General features: G+C 33.7%; 1 protein-coding gene across 1 annotated transcript; it reads left to right on the top strand.

The window, feature by feature from the left end:
• The first annotated feature begins 523 nt into the window (after positions 1-523).
• Positions 524-21,303, top strand: LOC110717040 (protein ANTI-SILENCING 1-like). Its single transcript, XM_021895677.1, has 12 exons — positions 524-768; positions 1,143-1,512; positions 8,074-8,242; positions 8,335-9,428; positions 12,410-12,436; positions 15,957-16,049; positions 17,543-17,621; positions 17,737-17,827; positions 19,029-19,134; positions 19,276-19,392; positions 19,476-19,622; positions 19,756-21,303. The coding sequence occupies exons 2-11, from the start codon at positions 1,159-1,161 to the stop codon at positions 19,524-19,526; spliced, it is 2,181 nt and encodes a 726-aa protein (XP_021751369.1). The 5' UTR covers positions 524-768; positions 1,143-1,158; the 3' UTR covers positions 19,527-19,622; positions 19,756-21,303.
• Positions 21,304-23,919: the final 2,616 nt, after the last annotated feature.

The raw sequence follows: 23,919 nt of genomic DNA, 5'->3' as shown, positions 1-23,919 counted from the left end.
ACGATTTCCTTAAATATTGCTGAAATCAAAATTAATTCCTACTTTGCATTGTTTTAAAAATCTATTCCCTGAATGGTGTCCATGTAGGATTGGATATTAGCTTTGTTTTTTTTTTTGGTTATGAGTAGAACCGCAATTAATATAGCGGTTTTACATGTATTTTGAACCAATATTGCTAATTTGGTATTGGCGTTTCTTTTTGCAAGTTTGTTAGCCATCCCACCGATAATCTGATATAATCTCACCATTTACACTGCAAGTTTTTTTAACAGCCCTACAGCAAAAAATTACAAAGAAAAACAGGAAGAACAAAAAAGTACATGAAATTGGAGTTCTTGAGGTTGAATGCTGAGGTATTCCCTTAAATTCATAATGGTGTGAAATTAACCAGAAAATAAAAACAAAATTACAATTAAAAGTTGGGTTTAGAGAGAGGAAGAACCTAACAGAGAAGATCAAAGAAAACTTGATGTTTACATAATGAAAGTAGAGGAGAGAGAAAATAGGAAGATAGAGATTTTTTTTTTTTTTTTTTTTTGTATAGGGCCCAATTTTAAGTTTTATCACCATTATAATCGTAGCTATTTCCAATCACTATTCAGGGAATAAATTTTTTAAACGACCCAAATTAGGAATTAATTTTGATTTAAACAATTTCTAGGGAAATCGTTCAAAGAAACCTCCTCCTGTTCCCTCTCTCAGTTCTCCATTGAAGCGCACTCAACATTCTCCACTGAAGCGCACTTCACGTTTTCAGCAGCTTCTAAGGTAAGTTTGTTTCTTTTTGTAATCATCATATCAATTTCACAATTTAGGGTTCATCTTTCATCCAATTTGATTTTATTAAATTGTCAGTGCAATAAGTTTAGGGTTCGAAAATCTTAACTATTGGTTCTAATTACTAAGATTATGAAAGGTCATAACCAGCAATTATGTTGTTAGAAAAGAAAATTATGAGCCTAATTTGATAATTGGATCAAATATCCCTAAAATTATGATCCTAATTTGATATTTGAATCAAATTTGGTTGCTAATGTACTGAAGAACCTTCAATGTTAGAATTGAACTATGAAATTAGACCTCTTCTCCCTGGCTCAGGGACGGGCCTGTTTGCTTAATCATGGGCTTCAATTCTGATGCAGACAACGAGGTTTCACAATGTCTGAAGCAAAAGATAATGAAATTGGCGATATCGATTTCGCTTGGGGTATAAAGAGAGGGCGTGGTGGCCAAAAGAAGGAGGTGCAGTTCTATGACTCTTTTACGTACGGTGGTGTGGAATACTTTCTCTACGATTCCGTATATTTGTTTAAAGAAGGTGAAGGCAAACCTTATATCGGTAAGCTTATCAAAATTTGGGAACATACAACTACTAATGCAAGAAAGGTTAAAGTACTTTGGTTTTTCTATCCTTGGGAAATATCAAATTATCTGAACGGTGAGAATGTGTTGGAAAATGAGCTATTTCTAGCGAGTGGTGTTGGCAAAGGCTTGGCAAATATTAATCCCTTGGTAATATTATCGAGACTCTTCTCATACCTTTTACTTTATTTTCAAAGATTCTATTTGTTATATGTTCGTAGTTTTTGAATTGAAGTTTGTCGAAGATCATGTTTGTGAACAATTGGAGATCTCTAATGTGGTATATGGGGCTTCAAAAGGGACTAGTGTAAGTAGAAAGTCATATTTAGGGATTATATATTGTAATTTTTTTTTACGCTGCCAATGAGGAGGGTTACGGTACGCCAGTCACATCGCTTGGCATGACCCACAATGTTGGTTCATGTAGCTGACCCCATTAATGGGATTAACGCGTTCAAGTAGAAAAAGAAGAAATATTGTAATTTTTTTCACAAAATAACCATTTTTTTAATTCTCCTTTGTTTCTTGTTGTTCCTCTCACAATTTGGTTTTTTTTTGTTCAACCTATTTTTGAATATTATTTATTATTATTTTTGGCAATTTTCTTTCTCTGTCTTACCCCACCCCCACCCTCACTGTATTATTAGACCTACTAAAACCCATAATTTATAGTTTTATACCTTAGTCTTCCTTTCATCTCTAAAAAATGTAAATGCCTAGGTCTTTTGCCCTTGCCCTTTGTATTCCCTCTTACTCGAGCCATTGAAAATGGGTAGGACATTGAGAACTAGAGGGACTTCAAAAAGATTTTTTTTATAGTTACTTTCACTTTAGTTGATTCATCCAATTCTCTGGTTTGTGATTCCCTAAATTCCTCATTTCCTTTAAAACCAATCACCTTGCCTTTTCCTTTAGATCACTTCCACTATTACCACTAGTTTAGTTCCCTTACAAACCATCACAAACTCTTGCTTTAATGATTTAACCACCACAAACTCACCCTTGCCAGCAATTTTTTCTATTATATTCTTAATTTTTTTTTTTAAAAATTTTTTTTTTCACCTTTGTTTGTTTTGTCCTACTCACTTTTACTTTATTTAACTTTTAGCAAACCCTTTTTATTAACTTGCCCCTCGTGGCCCACAATATTTACACTTTTTACACAATCTCTTTGTACTTTATTACTTTTCTCTTACACCCACACCTTTTTGTTACTCCTTTCTTACTTTATCCAGTTTTTTTTTTTTTTTTTTTTCCTCACACTCTCATCTTGTAAAAACTTTTTTTATTTTTTATTTTTTAAAATTTACTATCTACAATAATTAAGCTAAAAAAAATGTGAAGGTGGTAGTAATAATTTTTAAGGGAAAAAAATTGCATTAGGAAACCCTTATCATGAGTTGAAACTACATAAAAAACAAAAAAGAAGTGTGTGCTAGTACTAACATCTATGTACATATGGCCTACATTATTACTCCACTATACTCCACTATGTTCTTCAATTTTTCTTCTTATTTTTTTTTTATCTACGAAGTATAAAATTACTAATTTTCTACTTTTCAAATTTATACAGAAGTCGATCATTGATGTGGGTCATTTTTCATGAGATTGCCGATTTTGTTTAACCATGTTTATTATGAGCTACCTAATCCTATTGATATCTATGAATAGGTTTTAATTAGGGATGTCAACAAGGCGGGACGGATTTTGGCTTTCCCATCCCCATCCCCGCCAAACATTTTCATCCCCATCCCCATCCCCGCCTAACATTTTCATCTCCATCCCTATCCCAACCCCGCGACAGTCCAAAACTCATCCCCATCCCCGCCCCGATGGGTACAATTCCAAAATCATCTTCGCCTCACCTCCCACTTGGATATCCGCCCCCACCCAATCCCCACCCAAGATCCGCTTAATCCTCGCCTCCCAAATACATCACTACATAATATAGATTACAATAAAAAAAAAAAAATTCGTTGATATTACAAGTTTTTAATTTTTTTTTTTTTTTTTTTTTTTAAAATATAAGTATATTACAATGTATTATATTTACTACTTTGTTTTACACAATTTTTTTTTTATAAAATAGTATAAAAATATACAATTTTTTTTCAAAATATATATAAATGTGGGTATAGGGTGGGGATGGGGCGGGTACGAAGCGGGGCGGAAGGGGCGGAGTGGGTACAACCTAAAATCCATCTCCGTCCCGTCATCCATGGCGGGTATGGTTTTTATCTCCATCCCCGCCCTACCACCCGCCAAATCGGGACCCATCCCTGCCCTATTGGGGCGGGTCTCCTACTTGACCCGCCCACTGACATCCCTAGTTTTAATGCCTCTTTCCAAAGCTAGTTGGATACCATATGATCCATGGCTTCAATGGTTCAAGCTTATGATTAAAATTGCCTTGGTGTTGTCTCACCCTCAAGGAAGCTAAATTAGTTTTTTTTTTTCCAAAGCAAGTCCCATGATAGAAAAGATATTTGATTCCTTTTAAACTAATTGCACCACAAAATTGTCATTGAAGTAGCATGCCATAAATATTTGTTCTTTGTCCCAATTGCTCTAGTACTCTTGAATTCCCATGTACACCTTACAAAATTTAGTAAGAAATGCAACCTAGACACATCCCAAAAATAAATGTGATAGTGAATTCATTTTTTCCATTATTGATAATTATGACATGAAAGCTATTACCTTGAAAGAACAAGTTCTTTCCAAATATAAAATTGGCTTTAGTACAAGGGGAGGTTATCTAGTATCATGTTCACATGGTGAAGCAACTCACCTAAGTCTTGCATGGGGGAATCACTAGCCTTTGATAAATGAAAATCTAGGTGATGCTTCTTACTTTCATTTAGGTGATGCTTAAGTTTTTTGTGCATTTTATGATGTCTTTGGAGTGTTACCTTTTTTTTTTTTTCCCGAAAAAATTGTGTTCCAATATATATAGGTTGGTAATGTTGGAATTTGGTATTTTATATGTCCTCCACAAAGTAAGGTTGCCAATAATGATGATGTTATCGGTTACAAAATGGCGCTTGACATAGTTGTAAAAAGTACGAAGGTGAGTCTCAATGAGATAACAAATCACTTTAGAGTGCCTAGGTGCAATGATCTACAACAAGGGCGCTGATAGGTTTGCCGCAAGGCTACTTTTGGTGAGCCGTAAAGTGCCTGATGGCCTTTTAGATTGGTTTTATGGTTGACGCAAGCTTGGTTGCTTTAATCAAGAAGAGAGGGAAATTTTAATATGAGAAAAGGCTAATTTGTGGATTTGACTTCCCTGTGCTTTAACCCCAACCGCACCCGTGTATAAGTTCTTACCTAATTATAAAGAAAAAAGATAGGTGGCACCCCTTTTCTTGTCTATTGATAGTAACTAGTAAGCTTGGTGAATAGGTGATGTCCCTCTATTTCCCTTTTAAGGAATTAATGTGACAACCCTCATAAAAATCACAATAAGCACCTTCCACCCCCCCTTCCTCTTTTTTGGTACTCTCTCTTAAACTTGACGTAGCTAAGTAACAGGACATGCTCCTACCCCATCCACACCTCTCTATAAGTTCTTACCAGATTATAGTTACCTAATTATAAAGCTCCTCTTTCCTTATTTTTGTGATAGGTGATGCCTCTAGGAATTAATGTGACAATTATGAATATGTGACACCTCCCATTCTCTCACTCTCTCCCCCCCCTTTGTTTGTTCTTTTGGTTTAAGGACTCAACATGACATAGATGTGTAGCGTGAAAGCCCCGCCTTACTTTACCTAAATTTAGAGGAGAGAGAGAATTTGCACCCCTTTTCATATGTTGTGTCTCTAGGTGAATACGTCATGTCCCCTAATTGACCCCCACAATTAGTGTGTAATATTGACAACCATGACTAATGACACATCTCTTTGATCTTTCTTTTGTTTTAAACTCTCAAAATCGAGTTCTCATAATTATCACTTCACTATTAGGCTATGTTTTCTTCACCTCAAATTTTTAAGGTGTGGTTGGTTTATTGGACTTGATTTGAAGTTGTACGCTTATTTATGAGAAAAAAAAAATCAATTGGGGTCTTGACAGATCCGTCATAATGTTAATTAGTATTTATGAAAACGAAAATTTAGATATATGCCAATAGCCCCCTTACCCCCACCCCTATGCACACATATTTATTTATTTATTATGTTAATTTTTTTTCCCTTCCTAACTTATGCTTTCCATAATAGTGGTTTTATTTATTAATCATTTATGATTGTGGCCTGTTTTTGGAAAGTAGAAGTTATGTTGAATTTGTTTATAAGAATCTTTGGAAACAAGTGTGTATCTCCTACCAGAGGTGTGTGGCTTTTCCTTGGATCCATGCTCCATGGACCTTGTGCCTTTGGCATGCCTTCTAAAACTAAAGCACTTGGCTCGAGTAATGGTGATGTCTATCTCTAAGGATGATGGAAAGATGAGAGGTTGATGCCTTTTAATTCGATCTTGGTTTTTTTTATTTTTTTCTTCTTTCGGTGGATAAGCAATTGTTCTTTGTAGAGAATGATGGGGAGGTTGGGAGATTAATGGGTCGAACTCTAGATGATAGCATGCTTCTGGAGTAATTGTGGCTTTTGCGCACCGAAAGACGCGTGGAGGACTTTGTACAAATCCTACTGGAGATGATGATAAATGTATTTCTTAATGAGAATTGTACACAACCTTAAATGCAATGACATTTATTTACCACTCGCATGTAACATTTGGTAGTATGGTTTGGCTAGATTCAAATGTCAAGTTGAAGTTTGAAGTTGGATTGTGCTTGTGATTGGATTTTGAGATTAGTCGATCACATTTTGATTTAAGGGGGTTGGGCTAACTAAGTTCTTGATGGATTCTCTCAATTTCTCGCTCATTTTCAAAGGAAATCTTCTTTAATATTCATTTTTCATTTTACAAAGAGGTTTTGAGAGCCTTACATTTTGGGCGGGCAATTCTTGGCTCAGCCCGACTTGAAGTCAACCCGTATGCAATGAACCTAAACAACTCCCATTTATCATTTTTTTTTACGACTTGAAATCAAATCGAAATCTAGCTGTTGATTAAAATTACCACTCCTAATTGCTGGTCACCTTTCCTTAGTAATTTTCTTCATGTACAATGAAGAGTAAATTGTAGAAAATTATTCCATCCATTTCAAAATGATCTTCTCACTTGGAATCTTTTGTGTAAATTAAGGTAAAGGAAGAATCTTGAAATAAAGTACATTTAGAACAATTCAAATACAATAGGACCATCCTTTTTTTTTTTGAATAAAGTACATAAAGACCACTTATTATTTTGGAATAAAGTACATTAAGATCATTTTTTTTTTTTTTTTTTTTTTTGGGATTGAGAACATTAAAATGAGGGTAATATGGGAAAATAATGAGGATAAGTGAGGAATTTAAATTGAAATTGACAAGATCATTTTGAAACACACAAATTAGAAAGTGAGAAAATCATTTTGAAACGAAGGGAGTACTAGTTACTATTCTGACCCGTTAGTCAAGGTTATAAGTGCCCTTTTTAAGACTTTTTTATCAATAGGGAGTCAAAATTTAGTTTTCGAGGGATATTCATTATTCTTGATTTCGTTCCTTTTTTCAAGCACATGATATTTTTGTCCTTTGTATTGGTGACATCCTCTTGGTGTTACTCTTATATCTCTTTACTACATATCAAAAACAAAATTTTTTCTTGCTCGATGCCGCTGTACTTTTTGTCTCACTTCAACTTTAGTAAGGTGGGAAATTTCTTATTTCTTTCTTGCTCGATGGCGCCTTGTTGATAAGGTGGAAAATTTATTCTATTTCATCTTTAACGTATACTCCCTTCATTTCATTACGTAAATTTAAAAAAGGGTTATTCTTGGAATAAAGTACATTAGGACCATTAAAATACATTGGGACCATCCTTTTTGTTTTGGAATAAAATACGGTGGGGCCAGTGCATTAGGACCATTTTTTTTTTTTTTTTAATTGGGATCATTAAAGTTTAACATAGCTATGTTACTTGGACTCTTCATTTCACCTCAAGTACCTGGACCCTCGACACTCGGACATCGGATATGTGTAGGACACTTAAACACTTCATTTTAGTTCAAAATCATGGAAATTTTTCATAAAATAGCCGAGTCAGATACTTAGATATGTACGCGTGTCGGACATGGGTACCCCAGTTCAAGTAACATAGTTGCATGGGGACCATTAAAATGAGGGTAATATGGGAAAATAAGGAGGTCATGTGAGGGATCTAAATAGAGAGTGAGACTTTCTTTTTGAAACGCCCGAAGCAGAAAGTGGGACTAAAATTTTGGAACAGAAGGAGTATTATTTTTCCAAGGTGGAAAACTACATGAGGGGAATGTTTGCCTTCTTTTGCCATTTTATTTTGTGTGAACTCAACTTTAATGGTTGGGTTTTACCTAATTCAAGATCAAACGATAAATTTCTATTCTTTGGATTTCATTATGTTCCAGTTCTTGCGTTGCGGTTTAAGGGAAAGCCAATGCAATCTAAGCACGCGAGGCGTGTGATGCTTGAATATTACGCTTTTTTGGCCCTAAGTCGATCCTTTGGATGTGCTTAAATTAAATGCATATTCTCCGGGATCCCATTAAGTATTAAGATCACATGTTAAACTTGGTTGGCCACTTTCAATTGGTCGTAGATGCTGATTTTGCTCTTGTCAATTCAGGAAGCAATTGCTGGGAAGTGCAATGTTGTTTGCATTTCAAAAGACGAGAGAAATCGGCAACCCTCAGCTCAAGAACTTAAGATGGCGCACCATGTATTTTATCGCACATTTGATGTCCAAAATCATACTGTTTCGGATACACTGGGTGAAACAATAGCCATGACTGAGGGTGTGTTCTTGTGCCTAACAGATTTTTTTTTTCTCCATCTTGTGAGAAATTCTATGTTTCTTGACACTTTTTCTGTTGCTTGTCTGTCACAGTCAATTTGTTATTAAACAAAAATGATTTCCAGTCCCTTGATCTTTGTGTGGTAGATAGTGGGAATACCGCTGTGTGTTTAGAGGAATCATTGATTTCTTATAAATATATTCTTGGGGCTGATGGTACTATGGAGCGTGATGCCAGTATAGGCTCTCTATTGCTGAAAGATAAACAAGAGGCAAAAAGTTCTTTGGATAAGTCAAAACGTCATCATGTAAGAAACACTGATGTTGATGAACCTGATAATTCCGATTTAGTGGCAGGAAGGGAGAAAATGCTGGTCAATAAAGATCCTAAAGGAGTAGATGAGGATGAAAATTACGATGATAAAGGTTTGAAAGGAGATGGCAATGCTGATGTACCTGATGGTCTTGGTCTAGTGGTTTTACCTGTTACTGAAGCAGCCTCTGCTTCTAGTGGGCAAAAAAGATCAAGAGCACCTGATTCCAAGAAAAATGACGTGAATGAGAAAGGTGTGGTTCCACCTGTTGCTGCTGCTGACAACAAAAAATCAAAACTAGTGAAGGACAATCACCAGGCTATTGTTGCTGGTGCAAAAGTGAAGTCTGATCACTCTGATGACAAGCCATTCAAAAAAATCAAAATTATTGGCACTGATCTGCTATCAAGTGCCAATGGTGGGACTAGCACTCCAAAATCTGCCACTGTTGTGAGCAATAAGGGTTCTCAATCTGCTGTTGGTGTTGGTATAGATTCTAATAAGAGAGGCAGGCTGATCAAAGAATCCAATGTTATAAGCATTGGCCTTTCTAAAAAGCTTAAGTCAGAAGACAAATCTGATGACAAGCTGCTTGACGTATCTGCCAAACAATCCCAAGATAAGGAGGGGTCTGCTGCCCTTTACATTTCAGCTAATAAGGCTTCACAATCTTTTAATGGCGATGCTGAAACTGATGATAAAGGCAAATTTAGTAGGAAAATAGCTGGTACAAGTAATGGCCTTTCAAAAAAGCTAAAGTCCAATAGCATGGTAGGGGATAAATCCAATGATAATTTGCGTAAAGCACTCATTAAGAATCCCAAAGATGAGGAAGCTTATGGTTGTGTTAAGCAAGTCACTCAACGACCACCTGTAAGTTTTGTTGGTTCTCTCGTGCGTAGAATATTTTTACTTCTCTTATCTTGGCATCATTATCTATAATTGTTTTTCTTTTTCTTTGTCCATTCCATATCCAAAAATCAACGTAATTCTTCTATGTTCATTTTCCTTGCATGCTTTAGTAAGATTTACTCTTTATTTGTTGAACCTCTGTGCTCTTGAGCATGAGCCCGAACGTATGGATATTTATCAAGTGATGATTGTAGCTTAATTTGTATCTCAAAAATTATATCATCTAGCATAATTGCAAAAATATGATTTTAAGGTTTCTAAACGTGCTTCATTTGTTACATGTATGTATCCTAGAGTATTAAGTCTTAAAGATGGCAAAAAAGTGTCATTGAGCTATATTTTTACTTACTTCGTCAAACAACATGACCCCTTACCCACTAACAATATAATTTGGCATCACTTTGCTTACTACTAAAATGTGCTTCACTACCAACTATCACATTATAAGATATTTAAATCAACTATCTTATTTAAAATGTTGTTGATCAAAGTGAGTGCTACTAATTCTGGGAGCAAGTAAGGCTAGGGTAGGCAAACCCATTTTTATTTACTCCCTCCGTTTTTTTAAGTGCCCCATACCCTTGGGCACATAGTTTTAGGCAAAATAATAAAATAATATATGAGTGGGTATAGTTAGGAATAAATTTTTTGGAAATTTAAGAGAGAGAAATATAAATGGGGATCACTAGAAATAATGTGAGATCGAGAAAATATTATAAAATAATAGTGGGGTTAAAAGGAAGAGAGAAATATTGTATAATGTGAGTGGTGTTTCCACTTTTGGTAGTGGGACACTTAAAAAAACGACTATTTTTGAGAAGTGGGGCACTTAAAAAAAAAAGAGGGAGTAGAAAAAAGGATTAGACTAAAGCACAATTATTATGAGTAAGATAATAAAATAAAAATTGTCTCGTTAACCCAAAGAGAATCCAATGTTTTAAATACCTGGTTATGGTCAACCTTAAAGCATACATTCTAGACTCATTGAGTCAAACCACATGAATAGAACAGAGAGAGAAATCAAAATAGATAGTGAGATTGATCTTAATATGTAAAATGTGTACCTTTGAACCCTAAATATGTTTAATTAGCCCAAAAGTGCTTAGTTGTTTGATACGCATGTTCTAATACATAGTGCCATTTTCCTTGGTCTAGGTGACATAGGTTCTATTTGGAAAGGTAGTCATAATGAGAATGAAGGAATAGAATGGGGAGGAATAGTATAATGAGAGTGAAAGAATAGAATAATGAGGAATAGTATAATGAGAATAGAGGTAACTTAATATTCCTTTACCCCTCTTAAACTTCGATTTAGGTTGTCTGCTCCAATCCTCAATAATTTAGTCTAGTATGCCACCTAATTTTTCCAAATTAACATACTATAAACCTTTGGGCTTTTGTATATTTGAGTAGAATGGTGTTGATAGGGGTATTAACGAGTCGACAAGAGTCGACAGCTCCTCGATACTTGGCTTGGTCAAAGTTTGACTTAGCGACGAGTTTGGTATCGGCTTGAGATCTTAACAAGCCAACTTTGGGCTTTTGTAATTTTGAGTAGAATGGTGTGGATAGGGGTGTTAATGAGGTGAGCCTGCAACTACTCGATTCTTGGCTTGGTCAAAACTCGTTTAAAGCTCGACTCGAGTTTGGGTTCAGCTCAAGACCTTAATAAGTGACTTGAATTTTTTTGTATCAATATCTATTTTTATAAAATAATTTATAACCTAAGATTATCTATTGACGACTAGGGATTTTTGTCATATATGAGGGCCTTATTTGAGTGAGTATGTTATCTATTAAAATAATTTATAAAAATAGGTAAATATGAGATCTCATGCTCATCTAGCTCAAGCCGAGCCGGAGCCGGAGCCCACCAATGTCGAGCTGAGCATGGGCTCGACTCGGCTCGTTAACACCCCTACGGTGTGGATTTGTTTTTGCCTTTTATGGCGAGCTCTGACATGGAAAACTGGCGCAACAGAGCTACAAAAACCCTATATCAAAATCAAGGCATCAAGATATGATGGTCGAAAATACAAGTTCGAGGATATTGGTCGTCCGAGTGATGTGATTTTGTGAATATGTTAGCTTACTAACAATGTGGGTTGCTCGCATGTTGTACAAGGAGTTGGATCTTCGGTTTGAGAGTTGTAGAGGAATTTATTTACTTTTATCGTCATCTCACTTTTTCCCTAAAGAAACACACTTTCCCAATTTCTGTCACCCTAGCGTAATTAAATAGAGAGTGCTACATTTTTGACATAAGAATGACCAATTGTTTGAAGTAATTATGACATAAAAGGTAGAAAATCTGTACGTTGAATACAATATATTATCTCATAGCATATTATGATCCCAAGATCCATACTAAATAATTATCAGCTAGTTTTTTTCAAAGACTTTTTTGTTCTGGTACCACAACCCTCAGGTTGAGCTCTTTGTTCTATCTGCAACGCTGCCCTATGATTCTCTATGAAGTTAAAACAATTATTATAAATTGTCTAAGATCTTAGGTGAGCCAGAAGTATGAAGCTGTGTGTGTGTGTTTTTTTTATTTTTTAATCTATGAGGTTTCAATGAGCACATCACATCGTTTGAGCTATGGCGCTTTGAGACACATCAGGTGTAATGTCCCACATTAGATGGTGAGCAACTTATAAGAGTTTAATGCTTCTACTTAAGCAGCAAACCTTTTTTCTTTAAGCTTAAGTGGTCTTTATGTGGGCCCATTAAAGGACTGCCTACCATTATGGGTCTTAGAGGTATAATCTTGGAATCTTGGATCATTACAATTAAGATATTTTTAATTTAGTAATTGTGTTTCAATTGATGATTCTTTGTTCATGATGACATTTTTGCTTTTTCTGTAAATCCTTATATTGATGCCCCAAGGTTTGGCTAAGTGTGCTGATGTTATCTTATGCGTCTTCTTATTTATACAGGACCGGAGTAAATGGTTCACAGCAAGTGTGAGTATTCTTCTTCAATCTTAATTTTGGCATTTTCTTAAAATTTTGTTTTGCTAATTTCCCTCGCTTTTTGAAAATATTTTGTATACTTGCACAACTATATTTAAACATTTTAAAATAAATAAAAGTATGTTTCCTTCGTGTCATATCAGTTGACACATTTCATTTAGACGCATTTGCCAATTCATAGCTTCAAATAATAATATCTTCAATTATATACAACAAAATATTAAAAAAATTGATATTTTGAAAATAGACGTTGAGACAGATCAGATTAGACCCCATTTGACTATGTTTTTTCTTAAGGATAAATCACAAAATGAAATCATAAGTAACTTATGTGAATAGTGGTGAAAGTGAAAAGTCAACAAATATGGAACAAAGAAATTGTCTGGTTACATGGAAGCGTCAATTAACTATGTATTATATAGGTGGAATATTCTTGAATTTAATAATGTGCATGGTAACTTGCTTTTGTGAACTAGTAAACTAAATAGAACGAACATAGATAAGGATATGGTCCTAGGTTGGGGGTGGGGGGGGGGGGGTTAGAAGAAAATGTGTTTGTTCTTTTAAATTAACATGAAGCGGTTTTTGATAGAATCATACCAGTTTTTTTTTTTGTTAATTTTTTTTTTTGGTTATATGTCTTTCTATATAGTTGTTACTTGTACGAGTGTTAAAATTTGGTAGCTTCTCTGTATGATCTGGAAATTATTGTTTGAGTATTAAATGTTAGAATTACTTCGCTTTTTATTTATTATTAGTATATAATAAATACTAATCCTATGGGCACTCTTTAAATGAGTTTATCTAAAGAAACTAGACTTGGTACATGTTTTTACTCTGTTCATTCTTTGCTGATTTTTTATTCTCTCTATACTGGGTGGCACTTGGTGGTAAATTTGTTTACCCCTAACCCTAAGTCAATGAAACTAGGGGTCACTTTTCAGCAAGATGTGGAGAGACAGTTTTTTTGTATAGAGGTTTTGAGTGGAAATGTAAAAATCCCCTAAAAATGAAAAAAAATAATAGTGGAAGTATCACTAGCAATGAATAAAAGAAGGTTCGGACCTGTAACAGGTCAAAAAGGGAAAGAATACAATAAGGAAAATTTGCTTACTAATAAGAATGATATCAGAAAGCTGAAAAGGCGCCATGTCTTTGTAATTGTCCAAATGAATAATATTGATTGAAGGAGAAACACTTATGGTCATTTGTTTTATGTGCATTGGTTGTAGGTAAAGAGGGGGTACCTTAAATGTTGGTGTAGAGATAAGGAATCCTATTTGTGAAAATTGATGAAGTAAAGAGAAGAAAAAGAAAAGAGAAATTCAAAAACTAAATTCTGATTGATCTTCTCCCTATTTGCTTTCTTGAGTGCATATGCATCATATGAGTATTATGATTTGAACGTACAGGCCCAGCCCACCAAAAGAAGAGACAGACAAGGTTACCATGCTATTGAAGAATAGTACATCCTCCAATCCATTTTGTTTGTTTCAAAACTAACTATTATAAACTTCAAATTATATCATGTAGGATCTTGTTAGATTCAATTTGAAATGATTTTCAAAATATCAAAATTTTATAATATTTAATCACATATAACTGTACACATTCGTGGTAAAAATGTTTATTGGAGACCGTAAATCAAAATGTAACAAATAAAAAGGAATGAGGGAATATGTCCTATATCCCTTAGAGTGTGTGTGTGTGTGTGGTGGGGAGGGAAGGGAGGTGGTAGTGGCCAGGCTATGGGGTGTTCACTCATGGGCCTGGATGGTCCTGTCCATTTCCAGTTCAAAGAAAAGTTTGATTCCGGGTTAAAACCGGTTCCTAGTTAGAAACTCGGTTTATTGTATATATTATGTATTTTATGGGAGGTGTCTAAGAGCATCCACATTCATTTACATCCCCTTAATTTATCTCTCCTCACCTCATTAGTCCACATCACTTTCCACCAACTTAATCACATATCTTTCCCATTTCACAATTTCATACCTACATTCATTAACCTCCCCATTTACCTTCTACCTCCTACTTTTCCATGCCCCACCACCTTTTCTCCCTCCTAACTTTTGTTAAGGGACCACTCCTTTTACTGATTTGTTTGGGATGATTCCTTCTTTATTTACCTCCTCAACTAAATTTATTATATGGGAAGGCAAAAACATTGGTGGGAAGGTTTTCTTTTCCATTTTTTCTAAAATGGAGAACCTTGACTCCCACTAATGTGGATGCTCTATCACTTTTACCTACATTGCTCTCACGATTCTCATGTGTGCCTTACTTTCCCTTATTTCTCTCTCCTTATTCCAAGACTCCTATTTCCTATCTTTTTCTCATTGCCTCCTTTCCCCTTTTTCTCTTATTTCTCTCTGCATTCTTTATTTCTCCTTTGACTTTTCATGTCCATACTACATCAATTCTCCCCTCTTTTGGAACTCAAAAATCGCTAATTAACAAAAACCTTAATTGATGTAATGTGTCTTGATTATTCTTAAATGTTGTATAACTTGTATTTGGACCAACTTCATCACAATTCGCTTGTAGCCACTCCAAAGGATCTTCGTTTTGCTTGAAAAAGCAACAATTTAACTCAATGCAGTTGTACATTGTACATTTAAACAAGGAAGTGATCTCGACAGAAACTCGAAGACCTCTACCAAATAGCATATTTGAACTTCTTGAGCATATTTGAAATCTCGTACATAGTAGATACTTGTATTTTTAAAAAGTTGTGATTAGTTTCTTCTTCCTTCTTCCTTCTTTTTTTTTTTTTTCCATTTATATTGAAATTTGGTGTGGTTTATTCTGTTTTAACTTTCCAGTCCAAGAAAATTTGAAACTTAGCCACTTAGGTGTTTTGGTCTAAGTCAGATTCGGTTTAGATAAGTGCATAGTCTGAATTATAATTTAACAATGGGGTAATTGGGCAAAGAAAGATGATTCGAGTTATCCAAATGGTCTTGAATTTAGAGGTGTCAAAATTTAACCCAACCGACCTGCTTGAAACCAACCTGAAAAATATCCGATTTAGATTTCGACTCGCATGGACATAATAATTTAGCATGACTCAAGTTTGAAATTAGACCCAACCTGATCCTGCCCCACCTAACCCGGACCCTAACCCGGACACCTGAATTGACATCTCTACTTAAAGTACAAGGATAAATTTTGTCTCTCAAAGGGACATGATTGGGAACTCTATTTTTTTTTTTTTTGTGGATGCTAAATAAGGCATAAGAGAAATTGTCTTCTAGAGAAGGGATTCTAGAGTCTCATTATTAATATCCAATCCTCGTATGTAAAAAGAATCTTCAATACATCGGAGTAGCTCTTGTATATTTATTTAGACTTTAGTTGAGGTAGGAAGTTTGGAATCCAAAATTTATAAAATATGTACTTTTCACTATCTAACTCTTTGATGAGACAATGTTCTTACCTCTATATGATCATATTGCATTATCTCCGGTTTACTTTTCTAATGATTTGACAAAATATATATGCTTTTCAGCCTTGGGAAGAAAGGATGAAAGATGCCCATGATCAGGGAAGACTTGTTCTACTTCAAAACTTGGACCCAACCTTCACCTCCTCCGATGTCGAGGTAGAGTATTTTGACAAGAAGTTGATTTTGTTGTGTCTATTATATTCTTTGCACTTCAAAGGATTGAAGATCTTCTTTGTTACATTATTAAACGACCTTCTTTACAACTTGTATCATAAAGATGCAAACTAATCAATTTTATCCCATCTTTGTTTTCAAAAAGTGGAGGCGCACAAGTGTATCCAATCAACCCTTTTTTTTTTTTTTTTTTTTTTTTTTTTTGTAGTATTACATACTCCCTTAGTATTAGCATTTACAATTTTGTTATCTTTTTATTTTTTAAAAATTGTTTCAATTTTGTTTTTACACTTGGATTATTGCTATAATTCATCTTTCTTTCAGCTAGGGGTGGCAATAGGTCGAATTCGATCCTGATTCATTTTATAGATGTAGATCCAGATTGAGATGCGCATGTAATTGTTTTTCGATTTTTTTTTTTTAAAAAAAATTATTTTAGATATTTTTGTTTATAAAAATCAAACTTAAAATTTATATTTATGTTAATTTAGTTTATTTATATGCTCAAACCATCATTATTCCAAAATAACAAAAACAAAAGTTTTAAAATTAGGAATAAAATATTTCAAAAGAATCAAAGTAGCTAAATATGACCACAACAAGAAACACTTAAATTATTTTTAGTTTTTATTAGAAAGTCAAATTAAATAATATATCAATCTTAAGAAAATATCTTAATAAAATATAAAAAAAAATCTAAGGGTCTGATTTGTATCGAATCTAGATCTCAAAAAAGGATCCAAATCCAGTTCATTAGAAACGGATGCCTAGATCCAAAATTTGAGATCTAGGTGCTATTAAAACATTGGGGTCTCACTCTCTTTCACATCCTTTTTTTTTTTTTTTTGATTAAATAAATATTAATTGATTCCAGGCTGGAGAGGGTAATAGTTATATATTAATGCATTAATTGATAATAAGAATCTAAATTTTTTACTAAAATATCACTAGAAGACAAGAATATGAAGACATTTGTATACTTGGAACTTCATATTGCACCAAAATTTTGGCATATTTTCACGAAATAGCCGGACACTTGAACACGTACCCATGTTAGATTGTTAGGTATCCATGTCCGAGTAAAATAGATTTTCTTAACTTATTAGGTTGCTTACTAAATCACTAGTATGTTGTATCACCATTGTCATACACATCATCTTCATCTCCACTAAGTTCTTTTCTATCTCGCCATCATACATTGAAATGTTTTGGTGATTAATTATTGATCATTTTAACACCTTTTCCTTTATGAACAATTTGTTTTGTTTTTTTTTTGGATAATACATTAAGCTACCTTATATAGATTGCTAGAGGGGGAGATTACGAAAATTGTGTGCAATTTTGCTTGCACTTGCGTTCATTTAATGGAAAGGAAAGGAGATTAATTTGTAGGAAGTAGCTGGAATTTCTTATACATGTATCTCTAGAATATTGTCTTTTAATCTTTATTTATCTCTGAACTGTATTGTATGCAGAATATAGTTTGGCATGGTTTTGGTGAAAGTTGCAATGCAAAGGTGGTTCAACATAATGCAACATCTAGTCGACGTTTTGGTGTGTCAATACTACTAGTATCTAAAATTATTTTTCATGGTGAAGAATGTTACCTTGCGATGAAGCCTTTTTCAACTCAATTTATAGTTATTTTTTTTAATTTACTATATTGCAGGACAAGCATTTGTCATCTTCAAAACACGGGATTTAGCAGAGAAGATCATAAAAAGGTTGGACAAAGAGTGCTTAATGCTCCAAAATGGAAGGTGTGTTTCAATTGATACATTTTATGTGTTTACTTATAGTCTAGGATACCCGAACACGCCACCCAACAGGCATGTTGGTGTGTAAGACACGTGACTCTTGACAATACATCTTGGACACGCCGAATAATCATGTCTGTTTTATTAGTTTTTTCGGACACTTGAACACGAGTTGTGTCCTCTATGACATGACTTGTTAAAGTGAAGTAGGAGAGGGAATGTATTTTTTTATGGCTGATTTTTTTGAAATAAAAAATGGATGTGAATGAATGCAATGAGATGTTGAATTTGAAGAGTGAGGAGTGGAGGAGGAGATGAAGCCAAAGGAAACAAAAGCGAAGCATTGTTTTGTACTTTTGTATATGAATCAAAAGATTAAGAAAACAACGTGTGATTGCTGATTTTGATGTACTTAATTAGTTAATGTGAAGTGGGAGTGTGGGATTATAGAGTGAGTAAAAGGAAAGAGAAAAACTGTGTAAGTTACTTTCCGTTAATTCAGTTTGGAAAAATTAAATATAGTTGGGTTTATGATTGAAAATAAATCCTTTATTTTGTTTGTGCGACAATGTTTATCATAATATTTGTTTTGCCTTTATAAAGATAACATTAATACTTCCTCCGTTTTTTTATTATTGCACCATACCAGTTGGGCACAATAATTTTGGTGGTGGGAAAAAGGAAGAGAGAGAAAGGTAAAAATACAAAAGTGTCCATGTGATGTAAACATAGGCTAAATAATAATTGTGAAAAAGCAAGGGTATTTTGGGTATATGTAGTGTGAACATAGATTTTTTTTTGTCCTAAAATAGAAATGGTGCAATATTTGTGAAACTTCCTTAAAAGGCAAGTGGTGCAATATTAAAAGATCAAAGGAAGTATGAGATTTTGTTACTAGGTTTTTTTAGTGATTTATAAATTTTTAATATAATTTTAAAAAATAAAAAAAGTTATGAGCTGTAACATGTTGCATTTGATTTATATTATTGTGCATCAGTTGGATTTTGGACAAAATTACTTTTAGCAGCAATTTACAGGAACTTTGAATAGCTGAAGCGTTAGATATACTTTCTAGCTGCTTGTAAATCTCAAATGTGCTTTTAACTATTATTCCCTTATGGTTATAGGCTTATAGCATATATTATAACTCTTGATTTGATGCCTTTGATAGCCAGATCATAACTTGTTGATTTTTTTTTTCCAGGCCTCTTGTTGGCAGTAGATATGGTTTATGCTTTCCTGGAAAGCCTTCTCAGTTTCCTGGTCACCTGATCGTTGATAAACTTAGACACCAAATGCAGCGGGAAACGGTAATGTGGATTTTGCATTTGCATCAATTTTTACTTGACCTTCCGTATCCCCATTTCTCACTACTCTCCTTGGTTATGAAATTTCAGTCGCTCTGGCTCTTTTCAATTATTAACATATTTTATTTCTGAATCCTTTGTCAGAGAGATGCCGTGTCTACTTCACATTCTGCTCAGCCAAATACTCTTGAATACGAAATGGCACTTGAGTGGCGCTTACTTCAGGAAAGATCAGAATTGTCATGGAAGATGTTGTACAAGGTATACAGAACTCTATGGACTATGCCTTATTTTATTTCTTCAGCTGATCATATATTTAATATACTTGTTTAACTCTGTCGTAGAAACAAGAAGAACAGATTAAAAAAATAATGGCCAATGAGAAGTCAAAATGAGGTAGTTGGTCTTTTGCAGCTCTAGCTTTCGACAACTTGTGTAGAATTTAACTCTCTCCAAACTTGCTGTGAAGTCGAGTAACATCTTACTTTCTTGTAAGTGCTACTTCCTTGTTGCACATCGGTCTTTGTTTTCTTTGGCTCGCACGAATTTTCTCATATAGTACTCTGTATTTCATTAATTAACTGAGATTTCTTTCATGTTTCATAAAAAAAAAACAAATTGCAGTTGGACTTGGTCTATGTTAAACATGTCATCATGGACCAGATTTGACCTTCCGGTAGGGATGGTTGCTGTTGAAATTTTGGATGATTTTAGCTCAGCAGCATCTAGAGACTTCTGTGGTGGTGGTTAGTAGCATTGTGTCTCGTATGTACACAATTTTTCTCACCACCTTTGCTATCCTCTTAAGTCACAAACAAAAGTGTACATATCTGTAAATCTACAAAACTCTCGGTCTCCCTTTTGCTCTGGTAATGACAATCATTAGTGTTTGTTGACATTGCTTATAGCGTTGTGCAGTCTTTTCGTTTCAATGTTTTATACGAGTATTATCTTCGCTGCCGTCATTAATTGCTATATTGGCGAATTAGGTTTGCCTGCAATGTTTCACTATCTACCTATTTGTTTTAACAAAATTATGTTTTTAAATTCAATTCAATTCACATCAGCTTCATTCAGTTCAAAGGAAACAGGGTTTTTGTGGTAGTTGGGGTCACTCTAATTTTGAATATTGCTTTTGGAATTTCACAAGGTTTGAGATAGCTAATCGAATAAAACTTACAACACAGTTTAAAGCAAGTGAGAAAGTATTATTTGGTATTTTCATTAATTGATGTGTGACCAGCTCACCACCTTACATGCCAAGTATGAAAAATATCATACTACCTAGTGCATAAACGGTATTGTTCCATGATCATGTTAATGGGATGCAATGTTGTTGGATATTGAGTTTAATTGATAGTTAATTTAGTGTTGATAGTAGTTTTCATACTGTTCATTGTTATAGGGAGGGTAATAACGTAACCAATAAGTTAGTTAATATGCGAGTCGTCCAAGAGGAGAAGGTGTCTTATTGTGATGATCTTTTGACTGAAATAAGGAATCTTCTTCGGGAGGATGTTATTAAGGTGGCTTTGCTACGTGTAGTAGTTTAGTCTTTGTTTTTGTAATGGGCTTGGCCCTCTTATGCAATATGCACCAAACCAAAAAAAAAAATTTAGTGTTTTAATCCGGAAAGTCACTTTTTCTTATCCTTTTTGTTCTTCGATCTTTGTTCTGATTTTAATTTTTTTTTTTTCAGGAAAAAAATTTCCAAATGGAAAGATTTAAGAGAATTGGAGGGGGAAAGTAGTTCTTCCTCTTGACTTCTGAGAATTCAAAACTAATCTTCAATTCTTTTGTTACATTAGACTAAAATACGGAAGTAGTATATTTTGAACTTATTGTTTACCTTGCAATGCCCCCACAAATAATTTTTTTTTTTTTTTTTTTTTTTTTTTTGACATATGCTTAATAGATGGAATAAAAGTATTACACACTACAAATTAAGTTAACTAAACTACTCAAAGAAGTTTTACTAGCTTCAATGTTACAAAGATTACACCTAAAATTACAAAGCAAATTCCTTACAAGAAACAATCAGTTTGAAATCCGTGGATATGCCTTTGAACATGCTTCATGAGGTACTAGATATTACCCTTTGTTTGCTTTGTACTACGTATCCTATCTTCCATTGAGCCTGGAAAATGAATAAAAGTGCATATAGTACATAGTTACTAGCATATAATAATTCGAGCTCAAAAAGACACCAAGAATCTATAACGTTGGGTAAAAGGGTAGGTGAAAAAGAAGACCAAGACTTAATAATACAAACTGAGTTACTTTTACATGTGACTCGATTCCTTTAACTATGGATACCTTAGACCCTAGGAAGAGACCATTAACAAACTACTCCCTTCATGTTTTTTAAAATGTTACACTTATCAAATGGGGTCGTATTTTTTTAAGTGTTACACTTTCTTTTTTAGCAAAGAATTACTTTTTAATATTATATTTCCATTCTCTCATAATCCCTATCCAAACTTACTACGAGTAGTTTACAATAAACTATTAACCATACTATATTTCTTTTACAATTCATTTACCTCTTATTTTATTTAAGTCCATTTAATTGCCTAAAATTATGTGCTGGTCAAAGTGTGATATATAAAAAACACGGAGTAAACACCTCCTAAAAAAAAAAAAATCTTTTTGGGTGTCCCCATGCGGGAGAGCAATGTTATTATAAGGAATTTTCTAATCCATGAATTGAAAATCCATCGATGGCTAAGTTGAAACGAAGGTTACCAATGAATAACCTTTTATTAATTCGTTGATCGGACAAGTCTAAAGAAGCAATAACTCCCAAATAACAAGCCAAAACCAACTCTTAAGAACAAAAACAAATCGCAAAAATGGTCAAATTCCAAAATTACCCGAACCCAAATCCGAAGACCAAAATACTGAAAAAGGAGCATACCACATCATGCTACACCACAACTTTCTCTTTTTTCTCATCATCTAGACTTAGTATTTAAAAACACTAACCAAAGTTGCCATGTGTCCTCCTTCTCTTTCACCTTTCTTTATAATCATTCTCTTTCCTTAACCCCTTTCCTTATGTTTTCAAAGAAATTCTCTTCATCTCCCCCTTTATTTCTCAATAATTCTTTATATTTTGTAATCTCATTTTTAATGTAACAAATTGAATTTCCTAAACCTTCTCATTTTCTCCCTCCATCTTTCAATTCCATTTATTCACATTCATCATTCAATTCTTTGACCCCTTATTATCTTCCCTAATCTCTCCTAATATAATACAATTTTTCAATAAATCTTTTTTCACATCACTTAAGTTCCAAAAAAAAAAAAAAAAAAAAAAAAATTATTAGAGAAATATCTCTTATAATTCTATGTAAAATTTCTATAACAATGAAGATGATGATTGAAAAGGAAATTATTGAGGCGACAAAGAAGAAAGACTTGAATTTGACAAGAAAAATAAAGAGTTTCGTGCAAGAATACTATGGAAATCCCGTAGGATGACATTGCTTGCATGTCACACGGCCTTTATTTTCAAGATATTAAGCGTATTATAAGAGAAATATATTAGTAAAGAGGCATTTCAAAACTTTATATTTGATGTAAAAATGTAAAATTATAATAAGTGTTTGGTATTTAGTTTTTTCTTATACAAATTGTTGATTAACTAATATCCAAAATTTGTTCATTAAGCCTAATCTAATTTAATTCAACAAGTAAAAGTAGTGTGACTGGATATGCTAAGAGTTTAATAAGTTGTACATGCTTTATAACTTGAATGAAAAAAGAAGAGATGAAAATTGGTAGGTTTGTGAGAGGACTTAAAACATCTATTGCATAAAAGCTGAAACTTCTAGCTTTCTCTTCTTTGTTCATGTTTTGAGGTTAAATTAGCTAAGAGGTTCGAAAGGCAAGAAAAAGAGATGGTTCTTTCTACTTAATCTAGGGACAGTCCAAAGGGATCTTTTAAGAAGTAAAAGGGGTAATTCATCCTTCATTTGAATGCTAGTTGAAGTTATTCTTCAAATTTTGGACAATAGTAAATGCCCGGCCTAAGCTAGAATAATGATTTGTCCTGAACAAGCTGCACTTGCAAAGAAACGATGCTATCAATGTTAAGGGTTTGGTGATATTTCTAAAGACTCCAAAAGGTGAAGATCATTCCAAAGGATCAGAAAATTCTTTTTGCTTGGCTTCAACAAGAGAAAGAAGATGAAGAGCAAAGAGCTTTAATAACACATCATATAAAGGAAGAAGATAATATAAAGGGATAGTCGGATTATGAGAATGAAGATAGGTAGGATGATCAAGTGTGCTAATAAATGATGCCAGATAAAGAAACTTTGATTTTTAGAAGAATTCTTAGGGTTGAGTCTACACCATTGATCACGGAGGTGGAACAAATAGAGAGCCTATTCTACATCTCTACACTAGAATACTTGCGAGTGGTAGAGCTTACAATTTGATGATTAATAGTGGTTCATGCGCCAATGTTGTTTCCTCAAAACGATAACATTCTTAGTGATGTGCAACAAGTGATTCAGAGGTGTACTACATGTCAAAAGGCTAAGAGTTCGATCTTTTCACAATGGTTTATACACTCTACTTCCAGTTTCTACTACTCTATGGGATAGTGTTGTAATCCCCCGTATTTTTAAATGTATTGTAAATGAAATTTAATAATTTTATTTATATGAATTTGTATTTTTCAAGAATTTATTTAAAAAAAGTTCTAAATTATAATTTGGATTGACAAATGATTTAATTACAAATGATTTTGTGTACTTAGGGGCCGTTTGGTTCGCATAG

This window comes from Chenopodium quinoa, unplaced genomic scaffold, assembly GCF_001683475.1.
Source record: "Chenopodium quinoa cultivar QQ74 unplaced genomic scaffold, ASM168347v1, whole genome shotgun sequence".
Taxonomy (NCBI): domain Eukaryota; kingdom Viridiplantae; phylum Streptophyta; class Magnoliopsida; order Caryophyllales; family Amaranthaceae; genus Chenopodium; species Chenopodium quinoa.
Note: the sequence above shows the minus strand (reverse complement) of the source record. Positions and strands in the feature narration are given on the sequence as shown.